General features: G+C 38.8%; 2 protein-coding genes across 8 annotated transcripts in view; one reads left to right on the forward strand and one right to left on the reverse strand.

The window, feature by feature from the left end:
* Positions 1-1,124, forward strand: part of GUF1 (GTP binding elongation factor GUF1) — a 22,025-nt gene extending 20,901 nt beyond the window's left edge. For all 3 annotated transcript variants that reach the window (XM_087735926.1, XM_087735927.1, XM_087735929.1), the window contains one exon: positions 216-1,124. In XM_087735926.1, the coding sequence (XP_087592052.1) occupies positions 216-353 (138 nt within the window). In that variant the 3' untranslated portion in view covers positions 354-1,124. The remainder of the gene's footprint in view (positions 1-215) is intronic.
* GNPDA2 (glucosamine-6-phosphate deaminase 2) overlaps positions 1-12,676 on the reverse strand; it is a 25,292-nt gene extending 12,616 nt beyond the window's left edge. Inside the window, exons 1-8 of one of the 5 annotated variants that reach the window (XM_087735930.1) lie at positions 12,539-12,666; positions 12,094-12,316; positions 10,818-10,981; positions 10,413-10,514; positions 9,722-9,904; positions 9,212-9,396; positions 8,942-9,116; positions 3,065-5,471 (exon numbers count right to left, since the gene is read on the reverse strand). In XM_087735930.1, the coding sequence (XP_087592056.1) occupies positions 5,413-5,471; positions 8,942-9,116; positions 9,212-9,396; positions 9,722-9,904; positions 10,413-10,514; positions 10,818-10,941 (828 nt within the window). In that variant the 5' untranslated portion in view covers positions 10,942-10,981; positions 12,094-12,316; positions 12,539-12,666 and the 3' untranslated portion in view covers positions 3,065-5,412. Of the gene's footprint in view, positions 1-3,064; positions 5,472-8,941; positions 9,117-9,211; positions 9,397-9,721; positions 9,905-10,412; positions 10,515-10,817; positions 10,982-12,093; positions 12,317-12,538 lie in introns of those variants that run through there. The other 4 variants (XM_087735931.1, XM_009474222.2, XM_087735932.1 and 1 more) reach the window with 4 other exon arrangements.
* Between the last annotated feature and the right edge of the window lie 7,192 nt (positions 12,677-19,868).

A 19,868-nucleotide genomic window follows, 5' to 3' on the forward strand; every position in this document is an offset into this window, starting at 1 on the left:
TATATTTAGGTAACTGAATTCAACCCTCAATGAACATGCATACTTGCTCCCTTGTTCTTTTTAACTAGTGGCCTTTTGGGATAATTGGAGTATAAAATAATCTTTTGCCATAATATAACTAGCCTTTCTGACTATTTTTAAGCCCTTGAGTTTAGTGGTTCTGAAATATACTGTAGTTGCATTTAAGCTTACTAAAATACTTTTCCTTTTCCTAGTATGGTGGAGACATTACAAGAAGAATGAAGCTTTTAAAGAGGCAGGCAGAAGGGAAGAAGTTGATGAGAAAAATCGGCAATGTGGAAGTGCCAAGAGATGCCTTTATACGTGTTTTAAAGAGACAACCTGACAAATAGAGATCAGTGACATGCAGCTGATTATTCTGTCAAGTTTTTGTAGACAGTAGCTTGATGAGCTAACGTATAATTTATCACTGTGAGAGGGAACATATTTTACTTTAAATGGTGTAAATGAAATATATGTGGGAACATAAATTGAAAGGACTATGTACTTAAAATGTACAGATACTTGTAGATTATTATGAAATTAGAGTTATTTCATTTGACTTAACTGAATCTAAAAGTTGCCATTGTATTGTTTTTCATTGCATTCATACTTGTAACACTTAAAATTTAACACAATTGTGTTTTATTTTTGCATTGCAAGTCTTTGCATGAGAGAACAGGAACAATGTGGCAAAAAGTTTATAAAAAATAATTGAAAGGTGTGTATAGACAAACAATGCTGGGGTTTTTTTTGTTTTTTGGTTTTTTTTTTAAAAGTTTGAACTGTTGCCACACAAATACCAAGCTACTTCCTGTTTTACTGTCTAAAGTTGCTGTTGTCAGGAAATCATGATATTGGGAAATCACCTCAGGAAAAACTAAACATGACTTTTCTCATGTAGCACACTATTTATTTTATGACTACAGTGTAGGTATGCTTATCTCCAAAGAAATCATAAGTTTTAATACAAGATATGTAACTACTCCACCAATAAGATCAGTTCAGGCCTTAAAGAATTCCTTTGGCATGAAGGTTTGGTTAGAACATGTCTTAGTGTACTTGTTGAAGTTTTACTTACATTATTCACATACTAAAGTTTGTCAGTGAGTTCTTACTTGAAAGCTGTAGTTAAGTGTGCTTAATATAAGTGTAAACAAAGTAATCGTTAGCACAAGTTAATGATGATGCTATATACTGTGTTCACAACTGCATGCCTACCTCCAAAAGCTTTTAAGCTGCTTTTATTTTTTAGATCTTGGGGGACTAATTTGGGTCTTCACAGACGTTCACTTCTTGTTACTAGATATATTTTAGAGAACACATTGCTAGTAATACCTACTAAAGTACTCAAGCACCAGGGCAGACTGCTCTTAAATTTAGGGTTGAAACTACAATTTGAGATTGATTAATCATAAGCTAGTTCTTTTATTTCAACCTGAGTACAAGGATGAATTGGGAAAATCCTTGGAGGGATGGAGTTGAACTGGACACCTTCAGAGGTCCCTTTCAACATATATTACTCTTGGAGTCTACAGAAAAAGGAGGGAGGGAATTTTGATACCGTAGTGGTTTGGGGTTTTTGTTGTTGGTTTTGGTTGGGGTTTTTTTAGTTGTGTTTTTGTTTTGTTTTGTGTTTTTTTTTGTTTCTGTTTGTGTTTTGTTTTTTTTTTTAAATGTGAAGCTGTTCCAGGTGTATTGAAAAACCAAAGATCTGGGTGTGAACAAGGTATCCTCTATCTCTGATAAAGGTACATAAGCTGCTGCTACTGATCCTGAAGATAGGAAAGATGCTGTGGACAAAGGCTCTCTATGATTAACATAATTATTATTCCTCCCCTAAAAAAGCTAGCAGGGATGCTATCTTAAAAAACAGCATTTAAGGAAGTACAGACATATCTTTGGAAAGTACAGAGATATCTTTAAGAAAGTACAGATATAGTAATATGTGCTAAGAGCAAAGGAACTAAAACAATTCCGCCCCCCCCCCCTTTAAATAGACCTAAAAGACAGAAAGTACTGGCTTTGTACTCAGGAATAAGGCAGAAGCTAAAGGTAAGCTAAAGATTATCTGAGTAGTAAATCTTTCATAAAGTTGCTGAGTATGACACATCACATGTATGTTAATTAAATGAAAGTTACATGCATGGATAAAGCTGCCTTGGGAATGAGATTAGAAAAACTCAGTAGTAGTCTAATTCTGAGAAGACCTGTACATGGTGTCAGTTTTGAGACCAAGGGCTTTAAATGAACTCAGTAGTAGTTATTGATAAATGGTAAATGAAGTATTAGTTTTTGACACAAAATGACATGATTCTATCTAGTCACATACTCTTTCTCTTTTTTTTTTTTTTTTCCCCTCCCCTCCACCCTGAAACATACTTTAAAATCTTACTGAGAAAAAGGAGAATAAAATGCTAAAGTAGATGTGCCATTTACTCATTTACCCAAGAACCCATAACTTAAGACTTACTGGACTTGAAAATGCTTGCTTTGCCATTTAGATTTTAACAATGGACTGCAGGGTAACAGGTAAAGCTTAATATAACTTACAGGGTTGACTTATTTTTAGTAGTTGATGAGTTTGGAAGGTACTGTCATTGAATAACTGGTATTTCATAAGAAAGTAATTGGAAGTATCTTGACTGAAATCATAGAAACAGTGTAGTAGGATTAAAAAAAAAAAAGTAATGAATTTACAGGGCCTAGAGCAGAATTCTACAGCCAGTAGAATTCATAACTTAGAAAAAAGCTTAACAACAGAAGCTAATTGGAGAACAACTGAAGACTATTCATGAAAAGAGGCAGAAACAGTCTCAGCCCTACTCAGACAAGTATGGGTACTACTGTACCACTATTCAAAGTGGCCTGTGTTTCACAGAAGTTGTAATGGTTATGAATGGTCTCACGTGTCCTGAGAGCACACAAAAAAGGGCTTTAGTTGGTGAGGTTGGGAAGAGAGGTAGAAGACTGAAAGGTGCTCTGGAATAAAGAACAAAAATAAGGGGTTGCAAGGAAGAAAAGCTTTTAGAAGTAGAGGGATAGAAAAGCTATGGATTTCCACTCATGTTTAAACCTAAATTTTATTGTTTCTTCAACAGAATTCCCAATTTTGCCACAAGATGGGTCATGATCATTAACATAAAAACATGCTTGAATTCCTTTAACAGTAACCTAAATTCAAGATTATTTTTAGTCTGACACTTTTTGTAATACAAGTGTTAGCTAAATAAAGACTTCATTTTATAAAGCAGTAAAGACTAAGAATGGCAAGCCTAACAATGCATTTTGTGGGTCATATGCTACATCTAAGAGCCATCTCCCAAAGCAGAGTCTTTTAAACTTTTTTCCCCCAATGTTGCATTACACTTCAAAAAGGCAAGTGCAAAAGTTGAGTCTTAAACCTGAAAGCCTGTTTCAAATCTGTGCTTGTTCAATCTACTGTTAGGAACTGAAACACTAGGCCTGGCTTCCTAACACTGCTTGAGACACTTTTCCATCCTTTTATAATTTCGTAGAATTATAGAACAGTCTGGTCCACCCTTTATGGGAAAGGGAACCTAGATGAGATTATCTACCACCCTGTCCAATTGCATCTTGAAAACCTGCAGCAGTGGGGATTCCACCACATCCCTGGGGAGGTTGCTCTGGTGAATGATTGCAACACAAGAAAATTTTTTCATAGCAAGAACAATGAAACACAATGAGCCTCTGTCCCCTTTAAATACTGGAACTCTGTACAGAGGTTCCCCTGAGCCTTCTCCAGGGAGAAAAGACCTAACTCCTCACACAGCAGGTTCTCCAGCTCTTTGACCATCTTTGCAGCCCTCCTTTGGAGCCTCTCCAGTCTGTCCATATCTTTCTTGAATTGTGGGGACCAGAACTGGACACAGTACTCCAGGTGCAGCCTGACAAGTACCAAGTAGAGTGGGATGATCACATCTCTCTTTCTGCTAACAGTGCCCCTGTGGATGCAGCCCAGGATCTGATTTGCCTTTGTTGCCGCAGCAGCACACTGCTGACTCACATTCAGCTTGCTGTTCCCCAAGTCTCTTTCAGCAAGGTTGCATCCCAGGTGTACAGCCTGGGTTCTTTGGTTATTCCATCCCAGGGATTTAGGCCAAATTCCTGTTCATGCAGCCAGTGGCCCTAGTGGGCCAGTATTTTCAACTGTAAAACAAGATTAATGTGGTTTGTAATAAAGGGTACCTGCCTATTATCTATCTAGGTGAAAAGTTAAATTGTTGAAGTTATGCTTTGTTGCACTTCCTCCCAATGTACTTTCCCTGCCCCCAAAAGTCTAAATCAATAAACTCTTAACTCCCTCCTTAGGTAAAAGGTAGCACAAAATTCCTAACCTCTCCCTGAAACCCTGAAGTATTTATCCATGTCAGAATTTATATTAGAAACAAAACAATTTTGAAATTATAGATTTATATTTAAGTTTTACTTATATTCAAAGTAGGAAATAACATTCCTTGTAACAGCTCAATGTTTATAATGATACAATGAGAGGTAACTATTGCAAAGTGATTAACAGTTGACTTTAAATGATCATGTATTAAACTTGCAGACATATTCCTGTAAATTAACCTCTTTTCAGGCATTTAATAGTAACATCAATGATACAGTTAAACAGGTACCTCCAGAAAGGAACATTATGATTTTTCTTTGTGTATAAAGCTCAATTACCAAAAATATAAAAACCCTAAAGTAATTTGAAATACATGAGAGAAAGAAGTGCTATGGCAGAAGTTTAATATTTTTATCTGTGGAGTGAGTTACAATTTTCAAGAATTTGGTGCATTTTTAGGCACTGTATCTGTATTTTTATTTGCCTGAACTGTACAGCAGGACTTGAGATGCCCAAAAACTGTTTAAGATAAATTTAAGGCAACCAAGTGCAAAAGCTCAGTGTACATTAGATATATGTAAACAGAACATTTCATAGTAGAAATTGTACAACTATTACAAGTCCATAGTATTGACAAAGGCCAAAACCATTCTGCCGAGAGACACAAATGCAAAACGTAGTTATACTATCAAGCCAAAAGTTACAAATTCCTGGAAATAAAATACCTTTTTCTCTAACACAAGGCAGATGCATTACATTGCTGTGCTAGAATAAGTGCTCTGCTTTTCCCCCCCCTACATAACATGCAGTCTCCCACAGGTTTGTTCCATTCCATTTAGTTATGTACCAGCCAATAACAGAGCTCCAACTGTTAAAGCAAAATGCACAACACAGCAAACAGATGGAATGTGAATGTACAGATATTGGACCTTTTAAAAAATACAGTACCTAGGATTCCCCATTATAAACAGTTTTCAGCATATTGCATAGCAGTGAACTCATCTGCTACGTAAAACTGTTGCTGTTGACCCACATGGAGTTCCTCTTCAATTCTTCTTTCAGTTTTCTTTCATACTGTACAGTGGGTCCACAAGCTTATTGTGCACATGCATTAAACCTTGGGGGGAAAGCAACAATGCCAGCTTTACATTAGTTATACTTTTTCAACACATCTTTCTAGCCACATTTTTATTTGGAGTTTGCCTCAAAGTATACATTAAATAGTGCACTGAAGATAATAACAATGGCCATTTAAAGTAGTTTAAAATCAGAAGTTAAAGACAGCATATATATTCTTGTATCACTTGAATACTATTTACATCTTCAGTATAAAGTGAGCATGGATAAGACAGCTCTCCGATAAAAGACCCATCAAAAAGTAGATCTGGAATACTTCCAAATGAATGGAATACATGAGATCCACCCATCTTTCCTTTGTATTAAAAACTGCATAACAGCAACATAAAACTCCCTCATACCACAATTTGTCATAAATATCAGATGTACATGCACAGATACTTTTACTTACAGCTTGAATTGCAATGTTCTAGCATTGTGGTATTACTGTCTTTGTAACTCATAGTGTACTTGTGGTCCTAAACAGGCAAAACCAAACTAAAAGTATCCAGACTGTTAATTCTAGATTCAGAACTTCAGTAGTTTTAACTGTTTTCTATTCTAGCTGGGCTTTTTTTGGTCATATACAAGTCACCCATAGCTATGATTAGGGGAGGGGTTCCCCCCCCCCCAGCCCCCCCTTCAGATATTTTAAGTTTGGAAAGTGCTGAAAAGAGCAATAAAAAAAAAGGTGCTGCTTTCTGTATTTTGTTACAACTTAGTAAAAATGTTACCTACATCTAGGTATGTATGACATTCAGTCACTGGTATCTTTTTAACCTTGTTTCACCTTAAGGACTAATAACAGTAACTGATCAGTGTTCACAATCTGAAAAGTAAAACTCCATTTTAGCACCAAGCTAAAGATTAACTTCTAAAATCACAAATTTAAGTAATAAGCAATATTAAAAGTAGAGAATTTTTCCTAAAAACCATTAAAGAAGTCTGACAGTAGTGCACATTTTAGTGATTATCTATGGCAAAGAATATTCAAATACCTTTGCTACATGATGCATCTGGTAGCAAACAGTGTCACTGCAGCAACATGAAATTTCAATAACTATACAATCTGAGGTCATTACTGTAGGTGACCACAACAAAAAGCATTTTATGTAGCATCTCTTTCTACCCAGTGTCTGATTCTTTAATATAAAATACAGATATTACTATTTCCTTCTCCAATTAGTGACACATTCAGCCATACTAAACAGCCAACACACCTATAACTGACTCATGAATCCAGCTCATTTTGTCTCTAGAGGTAATGACCTAGCTTCAGATATTTGTGCAAAAAAACCCCCAAAACAACCCACCTTAGAAGGCAACATACCTAAACAAAACAGTTTCTAAGATTTCATGAAGGATAACTATTGGGGTGATGTACATGTACAAGATCAAGTCAGCAATATTTTTCAGGAGTTTAACAGTAAGCGAGAAAATATTAACTATATATTTGATACAAAAGCCATTTGTACTGAAAGAGTAACAGCTGCACACACTACTCAAACTAGAATCATGTTTTGAACTTTAAAGCCTTCCACTTCCTACCAGTGTTTTTCTCTTCTAAAAAAGGGAAATGAAAAGGAGATAATTACCCACTTCCTAGAGGCATGAAAAATGCTTACAAAGTATTGCCTCTGCCACATTTCATGAAGGATATTTAAATCCTGTGTAATTGTTTCAGGAAAAACAGTTGGAAACAAAAGCTTTTTTTAAAAATATGCAGAGTCCTTACTTGATAGATGCCAAAACAATTATTTCAAAGGAAGTCTCGCTGTATATTCAAGTATGTTTTGAATAAACAGATTTCTGCATGCAGTTTTAAGAAGAGCATGCACAAGTATGGAAAAGCTATCCTGAATTAGCTTATCTGCAGACTAATTAGTAAATTCAAAATTAATTTTCTGCTTCATTCTGCAAGAAAGTTACCTTTCTCATTTCCAATAAGAACATTTAAGTACACTTGATAATTTAAGCCTCTAATTGGTTTTCAAAAAGTTAGAAAAAAAAGTGGAGTAAGAGTTATTCTAGTTACCAGCCAGTGTGGTACTTGATTATCAAAAAGATTTGAAGTTTCATATAGTACCTTGAGATTTTTTTAAATGGTGAAAAATCACAGTAAATAGCTGCCATAATTAGCAGTCATTAAGAACTACCTAGCTTCTTAAGAAGACTAATCTGAAGATCAAGATTCAGAAATAATTCCAAGTTTGACCACATTGATTTCTCCTCCATCTTAAAAGGGGAAAATCTCGCTGATTTGAGAATAGGTAAAATTAAGCGAGTTTAAAGTAAACAATCTTTTTAAGAATTCTATTGCTTTGTATTACAGGGTAATTAAATACAGCGTGATACAATAGCACACATTCATATACTGTAGCCCTTGATTTTTTTAAAGCAATGTTCAGTGTCATTCATACCTAGTAATTCTACATTAGGTTTATATCTTTCCCAAGCAAAGCTTTTTCTTATATGAAATACAGGATAATACTTAAAATTTATCCAAGCAGTTAAAGAAGTTTGTCTTTGAAAACAACAATAAGTACTATCTAGCAGTGTGATACAGGTAAAGACTAACACACACACAATACATAGCAATGAACAGCATACTGGAAAAAATCCAAAATTAACAAGTTTGCCACAAATTATATCAGGATAAAAATCACATGAATGCCAGAATTGCAATCTAATACATATATGGACACTGGTGATATAATGCTCTAAAAAATAATTTCGTAAATTACAATCTTGCTCTCAGATGCCTCAACTACTACAAGTATCCATGCTAGTGAGAAAAATGAGTGACTTACACGATTGCACTTGCTATGCTAATATAGTCAGGAGAAAACTACTTTTCTCAGCTTCTACAGTCTCAGAAAAAACAGAATTCATCTAGAAACTTTCAATGACTATCAAAAATGCCAATTTTAAGCTTGCTTCAATATACCTAATATGAAAAGCAAAGTAAAAGGCTGCAATGTATTAGAAGTCAGTACAGATTGTTATGCAAATTACACTGTATGAAAAGTGTCCTCAGGTGGCTTCGAAGTCTGTATCACACATTTCAAGTTTACTAGACAGCACATTACAGCACACAGCAAAAGCAGCATGAAAATATATCAGGATTAATAAAGGTAGCAAGTTTTCTTTAAGTGAAACTTTCCAGTATATTTAAGACCAGTATTCTGGAACACCAGACTGCTGCTGTTTTATGTACAGTTGAAGATTACTAAACTATAATTTCAAATTGGAAGCAAAGGAAATATTTTTCCAAAGTAGATTTGTCAGGAATCTAAGGAACACAAGTTATGCCTCCTATCACTTTTCCATTCACAAGAAATAAGTCAACATTTAGTATTTTGAATATATAACATTATACATTAGCTACTGTAAAGCATTGGAAGGCTCAGACTTAAATCAATATAATTTAATTTTTTTTAAGATACATGTAACCTCTGATTCAGTGCTCACCTTTAAAGTACTTCACAGTTTTAACTCTTAATTCTAAAGTAGCATCTTCATCACACACAAAGATAGTACGAGGGTGTTGCTGGAAAGCAGAAACTGTCCACATGTGATTGACTCCTTCTTCAATTGCTTTGTACAATGCAAAAGCCTTATGTGCACCTGTTATAAGAATCATGACCTGCAAAACAAAGGTGTCTTTACTTTCAATCCCAGCATCAACACCAACTAGTCTTGAAAACAGACACATGCAACTAGAACTAAATGAGTTCTTACTTCTCTAGCATCCATCACTGTACCCACACCAACTGTTAGCGCCATAGTTGGTACTTTAGATAAGTCTCCATCAAAGTATTTAGCATTTGCCAAAATGGTGTCCATTGCTAAAGTCTTTAATCTTGTTCTTGAAGACAAACTCGATCCGGGTTCATTGAATGCAATGTGGCCATCTGGACCAATGCCTTTTCAAAGTTAAAAAAAGTAAATCATTCCAGACCTGCGAGTCAACAAATATCCTCAAACATTGTAAATGAATACAGTTTTAGGACTCATTCTTTCCTTTTGGTTCCCCGTTTTCAATAAAAAGCATTCAAAACATACTTGAAATTAAGCTATTAGAAACTTGGACACCAGGCATTCCATTTTGGTGTTCATATTGATTCTTTGTTAGTCACAGAACTTACACCATAATTGAAAAAAATGGGTTTAGCTAAGTTATGCAGATAGTGATTAAAGAGTCAGTGTAGTTGTTGGAATCATAGCTAACCATAGAGCATTTCCTCATACCTCCAACAAACAGATCAATCCCCCCTGCTTCTTCAATTTTCTTTTCAAATGCATCACATTCCGCCTGTAAGTCTGGAGCATTCCCATCAAGGATATGAGCATTATTTGGATCTATGTCAATATGTTTAAAGAAGTTATTCCACATATAGGAATGATAGCTCTCTGGATGATTTCTGGGAAGCCCTGAAATCATTTAGAGTGAAATTAACATATTACAAGATTTAACCAAACAGCCTTAATTCTAATCTATGTGTAACCAATGTAGGGCATGCAAGACAAACCTAAGTAAGAGGTCAAATAAAGCAGTATTTGAAATTATACTGAGAAGAAAGACTTCTTGTTGGCATGCACAAGGTAAATGGTTTACATCTCCCTCACATACCTCCTATGCAAGTGTAAAGTATTTAAATGCAGTCACAATACTACATGACAAGATATTTTCTACAGAAGTATTGTAAAGTAATTTACAAGCACTGAATTTAGCCCAGGATCCACCTGGACTAGTTTATTATTTGCATTTTTGTGGATAAAGGTATAGAGAAAAATGCTTAAGATGATCCCATGTACGTAAGTCTAACTTAAAAGTACAAACATACTAGACTGATCTTGTGCTTTGTCAAGTATTTAACAGTTTTAATAAAGGAAAAAAATTATCAGCATAGTGCGTTCTCAAACAGTGAGCACATCTTACCTACATATTCATCCATGTTGAAAGTCTTTACATATTTGAAAGAGAGATCTCCATTCCTGTGATATTCTATCAGCTTTTTGTAGCATCCCAAAGGTGTACTTCCTGTTAAATAAAATTTTTCTACTGTTCTATGTATCTGCACAACATTTTCAGCGTATTTAAATCTCTTTATAGTCAGATTTTGCTACAATGCTTTTCAACATAAATCTGTTATTTCTCATTTAGTATTTCTCAGCTTCTCAAATTTTATCACAACTTCTTACACAAATCAAATGCATATTTAAATAGAAATATGTTAGAGTATTACCAAAGATATTTGTGTTCTTTCCAATACTGTATCTGTTAGCAATGATACAAATATAGTTCTAGGTTTAGTCATTTAGGTATGCTTTGAATAAAACTTGCCTGTTGGTAGACCAAGCGTGAAATATCTTCCTTGACTTGGCTTGAATTGGATAATACGATTACAGATGTATTTTGCTGCCCATTCACTAGCCTGATCATAATCTTCAAGAATTACTAGCCTCATTATGGCCGCGAGGAACTTGTATGATAAAATAAACTTAAACCTGGAGAAAATGTCAAAGTTTTAAAAATAAGTGCCACGCAAATAGTTTTATAACTCTTAGATTACAGAAGAGATTAAAAAATGACCTTTTATATTGATGATGTATAGTGCTAAACAAAGTGTATTTTACTTGCATAAGCCTATTGCACTCTTGCAGTCCTAGTTCAAGCTGGACTGTTGGACAATCAAAAGAAACACTACAGAATCCAAGTGATAGGTTACAATCAAAATATTTATTAAAATTCACAGACTAATTTCAAGCAACTTGTAGGAAAAAGCTAAAACAAAATGAGAACAAGCCATTTTGAACCTCAATCTTTTAATTAGTTGTTACTGTTAGAAGAGAAGAAATACTCTGCTTGAAATAAAAGCAGACAAATAAGTAAACACTGAGATTAACTCCTGTTTCTTATGACCAGCTGAATGCCTAAAATTTCAGAAACAAGGCCCAGAATAACCCCATGCTTCTATCTTCAAAATGGATATTAGAAGTAAACAATTAAAACAATTAAAACAACTAAGCTTACTAATCTGCAAAAAAATGTGAAAGCATTAGAGACATTTGAAATCTTTACAATTCACAGGAAAAAATACCTATGAAGTCTTCATTTTTTCTTTTCAACATAACTTTAAACAGAAGTCAGTCAGTCATTCTTTATAGGCTCTGATTTTGAATACAACTATATCAACCATTAAGATGAATATCTAGAAAACAAGCTTGGCTGTTAGAAGTACATAAGCAAATCTTGCATTTAAGTAAAACTGATTTTTCCACGAGTTTCTGCTTAACGGAGTCAGGTAATTATCAGAAAGACTAAGGCTCTTTAGCCAGTTTGCAATGTATTAGTCTTCCCAGGTCTGAGTGTGCTTGGCATTAGCCAGAAAACAACACAGCTGTCAGAAACCTAAGGCCAACAAAGTGCCAAACCACCACTAGCACATACTGCTCTTAGTTGACCCAAAATGAGAGACCAGTTTTAGAAGAAATATGAATTGAACTACAATAGCGCTTAGCAGGGTAACATCTATTCTTCACACTAAACGAGGGAGGAAGTGAACACCACCTTTTGCTGACTATGCTGCTTCCACTCCCCAGACACAACTCAAACTCACCTTTGCAGAGGAAACGCTACTCCACAGGTACCGAAAAGGTTAACACTCACATTGCCTCGAGAAGGACAGAAAAACAGACCACCAGAAGGAGATCCCGCGGCTTTAGGGCGGCCTCATAAAGCCCTAACGAATCTCCCCAGAGACCACGGTGATGCTCTCCAAGAGCAAGAGGAGCGACTCGCGAACGGGCACCAGAACCACCGCGGATTTTCGGCTGGGGGGACTTTTTAGGGAAGGTAGTGCGTTTATACTGCTAGAGACAGAGATCTACTGCCGGACCGCCCCCAGCCCGCCAGCACAGCTCCCACTCCCGGCGGCCCCGGGCTCCGCGGCCTACTCCTACCCACCGCCCCTGGGCCTGCGGGCACCGCTACACCCCGCACGGCCGCCAGCGGGGCACAGCCTCATCCCACCGACATACACAACCCTCCCCGCCCCCACTCACCCCAGGAGAGCCGGCAGCGGTCACAAGCAGAACCAGGGCGGCGCAGAGCGGCACCGGGAGGGAGGACGGGGACCCCCAGCCGCCGGAGGGAGCGCCCCGCAGCACCTGCCCCACCACCGCCGACAGAACCCGCCCGCGCAACCCGGAAGCACCTGGCGAGGACCGGAAATAGCTTCGCGGATGGGCGGTGCCGCGCATGCGCGGGGGCAGCGGCCTCCTTCAGGCGGGTTTTTGGGGCCACCACAGCTGTGCCCCGGGAGGGCGGTGGGGTCCCCTTCTCTCTTGGTGCCCGTTGCGGGGGTAGGGTATGAACGAAGGAGGTGCCTGCCCTCAGTGGAGGGTCTAGGAAGCCCTCTGTGGGTTGGGGTGGGTAGAGGCTGCTGCAAAAGTACTGACCTGCTTTGTAGACTAAATCAGGTTAGGGTCTTTGCGTGAGGCCTCTTCTCGGAGCTGCTGTTTTGGGGGAAGCATGTGGCACACTGAGATCTTAATGAGAAAAGCTCCCCTTTAACTTAAGTGTTCACCTGAAGCAGCTATGAAAAAGGCTGTTTATAGTTATTCTGAAAACAATAGGTAGGGCATCAATCACTTTTGCTTTTTACTTTAAAAATGGTCAAGTAATTTTGTAGATGTAGTTAGGCTATAATCTAAACAGCTGTGGTATGATAGGCCTTGCTGGTTGGGAAAGGGTTAATCTCTTAAGGGATGCTTCTGCAGAATTGAGCAGGGAAACTGGGGGCAGAGAGGGAAGTAAGAGAAGAAGCTGTGTGATTCTGAGTATATATGTATGCACATGGTGTAGGTTTCACTGAGATCCTACCACATTAAAAAAAAACAGGATAAATCTGTTTACTGGGCAGGAGTATAACTGGCTGAGGAAAAGCGTAATGATTGAAAGCTAAAGGGCGGGAAGCTAATAAACGGGGGAGGAGAGGAATAAAAAAAAATAATCAGGAGTTATACTCACATGAACACAGTAATACATTTTCTGGTAATCTGACTTGAACTACTGCAACATAGTTTAGAAAGATTGAGTAATGCTTTGCCAAGGGCATGAAACGTGCATTTGCAAACTCATGAGGAAAAATAAATCTTGCTGGAGTCTCCAGGGCTTAGCAGACAACCAATAAAAATATCATTTGTTTCAAAGTCTGCCTTTTCTTGAATTTAACTTTCAAGTATCAGCAACTTAATTTAGCCCATGCCTGTTCTTCCTATAAAGTCTATCTCAGAAGTTTTGCCAGGCCATGAAGAATATTGTTTTCCCTTGCACTATTTCTTGAGTCATGCTCTGAACCTCTGCTGCTCTCATTGTTTCAGACTATGCTGCAGATTTTCAGATCCCGTGTAACAACCTAAGTTTTGCCCCTTGTTTTCCATTCTGTTTTTTCCTACCTACATGGACCATGTGCAATGCTTCAGTGGTGAACTACTGCATATAGCAGAGTAGTTAACGCACATCTTTGGTATTACTACACACCTAGGTACCTATAGGCCTGAAATCACATCCCCAGAACTGTAGGGGAGATCCTTTTCTTCCCCTGGTGATCACTATTCTCTGAAATGTAAGCTCAATGTAAGAGACTACTTCATTATTTACTCATGGTCAAGTATCCATCTCTGCTGCTTTCTTCATCAGCTCCCTGCTGTCCTAGGATTGTCTGTTCCCTTTCTCTGCACCCTTGGTGTTGCCAGCTTGTGCCCCTGAAGGCAGCAACAACAGGCTTCTCTACTTCCCTAAAACCTTTACTGCTGCCTTAACAAGATACGCGTGAGGCATGCCCGGACGGGTGGTACAGCAAGAACAGCTGTTTGCTTTATTCCCGTTTCCCTTGGCAGAGCAGCGCCATGCAGCTGTCTCTCAGGCATCCCATCTCTGTGATCCCATTCCTAGCTCTACCCTGTAGGTATGACCCCACCATATATTCCTTATTGTACCGTAGCCCGTTGGCTTTGTTCATCACTCTGCATGTGAAGTTGCTATAGGAAACTGAGATCTTTCACACAGGTTCTGTGTGTTACCACAACTTGAAAATTCACTGTGTTCATCACTAATGAAAAACTCTTAAAATTCAGATAATAGGCTCCCCCGTGTTACATATTCTCCAGGAGGTGAGAGAATATGTGATGTGCTGTTCTATGCTCAGTGGAACTTCTTGCACTTTTTCCTGTTGCCTCTAAATTCTGAGCAACCTTCTGTGTCTGTTGCCTTTTAGCAAACTTGGCAACATTATCTGAACTATTTTATTAGACATACTCTCAGACAAATTCCCTGTCTTTTGTGAGCATATTCAACTCTGCCTCTCCTTGTTAGTATGCTAATGCATAGGGTATGATTTTTCCCAAGTCATTCTTCAGGTTTTCTTTTCTAATTAGTTGATGCAAAATGCTCTTTATGCACTGAATGTTGTTGCTAGCAATTAGGCAAAGTCTTAATTCCTTATTCAATTTCATTGAGTAGCATGACTGGAGATTTCTTAAAATCTCACAGTCACAATATTTAAAATCCCAGTGTTTTTCGGTCACTTTTCAAAACAGTATTTCTGTGACACATTCTTGCAATTTTTTCTTAATGGCCCCTTCTGTTAAGTATTGAATCATTTACTAGTCATGGTGATCTGATTTTTATGTATCTGCTACGATCAGGTGATTTTTGTGTTGCTTTTTTTAAACCTGCAAATCTTTAGGTGTCTAATATCTGTTTCTAAGTGACGAGGAATTTAAACTGGATGTACTTCAATAGTAACCAAGCTGCATCGAGTTTTACCTGAGGAGGGCCACCTGAACTTAGAAGGCTGAATCCCATCCTTTAACAAAGTAGTTATCCCTTCAGATTCCCTCCGTTTTAGTTTGAAGAACAAAGGATACTGCTCAAAGTTGGGTCCTACGAAGGAAAAATTACTCAAATGGATGTTGACATTCAGGAAGGACTCCGAGAAGCCCAAAAGGTTGCAGTGAAGATATTTGCCAAGTAAGGCCTTAAATGTAAAATGTAAATGTTGAGAAACAGATAACAGATGAAACCCCGCACACCAAAAAAGCAAGCAAACAAACAAACAAAAAACCCACAAAAGAAAGACTACCTCTTTTCCCTTTCCTGAATTAAACTCTGCTGTGTACTGGAAGTGCAAATCAAGAATAAGGATACAGAATAACAGCAACTGAAACCTTCTAGAGGGTGATGACTGTATGGGGAGAAGGAAGAAAACTACAGTGGGGAGAAGGAAGAAAACTACAGTGGAGAGAAGTTTCTGGTTTTTTAATTTTCAGAGTTCTGAAATAATATGAAGAGAGTGGTAGTTACCCCAGTACTCCGTTTCATGCCACAGGGTCAACAGCCTTCTGTTTTCATGTGACTAAAGCTGCATTTCTGGCGACTTCATTTGTCTTCTGGACATAAGGCTGCGGGGACTGAATGCACTTGGCAGCTTTGCTTACTGCTCTCAAAGACCGAAGATAGTTTCACATGCTCATGCACCCCTCCCTGTACTTGTCACAGCTTTCTTCAGAGCTTCCTTGGTTAGATCTCACCATGTTTCTACAAGCTGGGGAGTACATGGCATGTGATGTCTTTTGGTTTTGTGTAATAATCCCGTTGGAACTATTTTCCAGTAAAACAGGAAACATAAGATTCTGTGATGCCAGGAACAGCATCTAGCTAGTATTTAGCACCATCTTAATTTTCACAGGCAAGGCTTTGAGTCAGTTTATGAAACCATACACAGTAACAGATAAGCACCCTGTGCTTTTGTTTTCCATTTCTGTTCTTACTTGCCATGTGTTGCTGCTTCCTACATGGATTCTGGTAGAATCTGTACCAAAACAGACAGTTGCCCAGTACGAGCTGGTTCTGAACCTAAGAGTCAATCACCACAGAGTAACCATTAAAGGTGATGAGGGGAGAGGCTTGTGACTTAAGTATTGTGTCATCAGCCTATTACCTTATTGCTGGTGAACTCTTCAGTTCCTCAAAGGTTCAGTGCTGGAGTTTGCTACTCAGTACTACTTCCTTTTGTCATGTAGAGAGAGCTGATGCTGATCATTTCCCCGTGCGTGTCTAGAGTGCCAGGATATTTCTCCACAAGCATCTCCTTCAACCATCTCTGCCTGAACCAGCAGGCAGAGCTGCCTGCTGCATTCTCTCCAGATCAGTCTTTCCCTTGTTACTGATGCGAGTGTCAGCTGCCTCATAGTAGGTATGAGCGCGTATATCGATGGCTGGCTGTGCCCCTGCAGTGGGCAACATTCTTCATGTATGCAGGGATGTTGTTGAGAGAAATTTCTGACAGTGCTCTCAGCTGTTGTTCAAGCCTGTTCCTTTCAGAGTGCACAGTTTATATGTCCACCATTTCTGTCCTTTCTTATCTCCCCCCCCGCCCCAATCTGCTCTTCCACTCGGCTGAACGAGTGAGCCTTTCCAGCCCTTCCAGAAATATGACTGGGCTGAAAAGTGTGCAACAAGTAGTCCGCTTGACTTGTCTGGTGTCTTTTGTGAACTGAAGCTGTTTCTAAAGGTAGAAATAAGGTACTGAACACAGTAGAAATAAGGTACCAAGCACAGGGTCCTTTGCAGGCTTAAGACAAAAGTTGTGCCCCTACTTCAAGCTCTGTGTGATGAGGAGCCAGGGTTTTTTTCTCTACAGGGAATCCCTGTTTGGTCTAGTGCTTCATGGAAGTTTTACAAGTGAAGACGACCAATTGTTTTTGAGGTCTTTTTGCAAGGGGTACTGTGATAGCTGTTAAGGAGCAAGCGCGAATGACAAGGGATTTGTGTATGGGTATTTGCTCAGCGTGCTGACTCTTGTCTGCCCAGTTAGGCAGCCTGATGAAAGCGTGGGTGGGCTGATTCACACCATCTGCAGGACCATCGCCAGAATGTGATCTGCTGAGTGATGAGGGGAATAAGACATCTGTCCTGGGTGGCTGAATTCTAGCTAATCTTAAGCATCTCCTTAAGAAAAATGTGAATAGCTTGAATATGGAGGTTTATACAGAGTAAAAGTGGAGTGAGTATATGGATATGGAGTCAGATGAATTGCAGCCCAGGTGGCAGTGTTTGAAAATTTAGCTAGCATTGGTCATTTCAGATTCTTACATGAACAGACTTTCCGTTTTAACTGCACGCATGATGGGAAAATCAATATTCTGATTATCTTTTCTCAGGAAGTCACAACACAGGCACACAGTATGTCTGGAGTCCTATGTCACAATATACTGCCAGGCAAATAGACAGCTGCTTGCACTTCTCTGCCTCCTCTACCATCATGTTTTGAGAGGGTAGGGAGGTCATGGGAAAGTGCAGAGGAATGGGAGGGATAGACTCTGATATTGACTGCTCCATCTGGAATGCCATATTGCCATCTGCTGCACAAAGCCGGTGAGAAAGCAGCAGAGGTAGTAGGTGTTTCTGTAGAGATATTAATGAGAACGGGCACAAAAATATACAGGATATGTTTAATATTCCATCCTCTTCCAGCTACGTACAAGGGAAATAAGTTCCCTCTTTTTGCAGCCAGCAAACTTTTTACTAGCTTATACACAGGCCATCCTGTCACAGTCAGCTCAGTGTTGGGAGTGTTTCTAGGTGTATGTAATTTATATGTATTGAGAAACTCTGTGAGTCCCTAATGCTCATGAAAATGCTCTCCTTTGACAGTGTTTGTGCAAAACTAAACCAAGATTTAAAGTTTCATGCTAGGCTTTCAAAGATGATGGGAGATAACCAGAAAAATCATGCTCAGTGGGGTTTTTTTAGTATTTTTAAGGAGAATAATGTTGCATCCCATTTAATATTGCTCCTTTTTTTTTTAAATCAACTTTGGCTCTTTTTTAGAAAAGCTTGCAAAATCCAGAGTTGTAAAACAGCTTCAAGAAATGTAGTTTGGACTTATTATATCTCTCTGTATTGAATAAACTTTTCAAATATCATCCTTGGTATTTTTTTTCTTTAAGATTTTTTTTGTTCTGAAAATGTCATTATTCAACAGACTGACTGTGACATGAACCGCCCTGCTCACCGGCCCTAAGGCTGGGGGCGCGGGGCGCGGCGCTGCGCGCCGCCACCGCCAGGTGGCAGCAGAGGGCCGCCCACCGGCCGACGCCGGGCCGAGCCGAGCCGAGCGGAGCGGAGCCGAGCCGAGCCGAGCCGAGCCGAGCCGAGCCGAGCCGAGCCGAGCCGAGCCGAGCGGGGCTGGTTTGTCCCGTATTCTCTCTTCAGATCGAGATGATAATAATCAACTTTATGCTCCTTTAAAAAAAAAATAAAAATCGTATTTATAAAAAATATAGACTCCAGTGAAATGGAATTAATATATGATTTTTTCCAGGTAATTTCTTCCAATATATAGAACCTCATTTTTGGAAACTCTGATGGTATCCTTCGCTATGTTGGCCATTCAGTAAGGCTAGGCCGAGGTATGGCTTGAGCAGATCAGCAGTGTATTTGCACTCAGTTTGCAGAATGTGCAGCAAACTACTGATGGATGTTTATCTGGATTGACTTGGTATTTATTGTGCTACCATTTTAACCAGAGGCTTTCTGAATCTGCTTAGCTGTAACAACCCTCTGTCAAGGAGAGCTTAGAAAATGGTTATCCTGCAGTTCAGTTGCTGAAGGTCCTGCCTAGGTCATTATTTCCTGAAAGGGAAGATAATGGTTCTTGCCCCACCTGGGGATGTTACAAATGAACTGAGAGGACAGTGAAGGCTTGAGCAAGTTCTTCTCCTGGAAGAATTCTTTTTTAATCCCTACAAACAGGAGCGGCTGCCTGTCCCCAGAGGGTAGGCTGTTCTCTGCTGACTGTACCGTTTGTGGTTGTGTATGTACCTGCTTCGTGCAGTTCCAGAGACAAAACAGCGGATCTCCGGGTGAGCCCTGAATGTGTAGCTGACTTTTTTTTTTGCAGGATTTTTGTTCTCCTATGAGGACCCAGGGATCTCCTATGGGAATGCAGGTGTGTCCCCATCCTGGGACCAGTCAAAACATCCCACAGACTGTGGCACTGTAAAGTGCTTATCATTCTCATCAGCTTGTTAGTATAATTTTGAACTTTGAGAGATACAAATTGTTACAAACTTAAATATTCTCTTTAGAAATTTATTTATGTGTCATAAAGCTACCTTAGTCTGTCTGGTTTGAGTGGTCATGTGATGAAACATAGGATGAGAGAGGATATTTGGACATGACAAAGCCTCCAGAAAGTATCTTTTATTGTACCAAACAGAAATAGTCCATTATTTTATTTGACTCATCTGATTTCTATTGCCACCTCTCAAGCTAAGGGGGTGGTGATCAGCAGGCAGAGGAGTCGAAAGACCTGAGGCCAGAATT

This window comes from Nipponia nippon, unplaced genomic scaffold (assembly GCF_047370975.1).
Source record: "Nipponia nippon isolate SJK-2023a ecotype South Korea unplaced genomic scaffold, ASM4737097v1 scaffold_6, whole genome shotgun sequence".
In the NCBI taxonomy this organism is placed as follows: Eukaryota; Metazoa; Chordata; class Aves; order Pelecaniformes; family Threskiornithidae; genus Nipponia; species Nipponia nippon.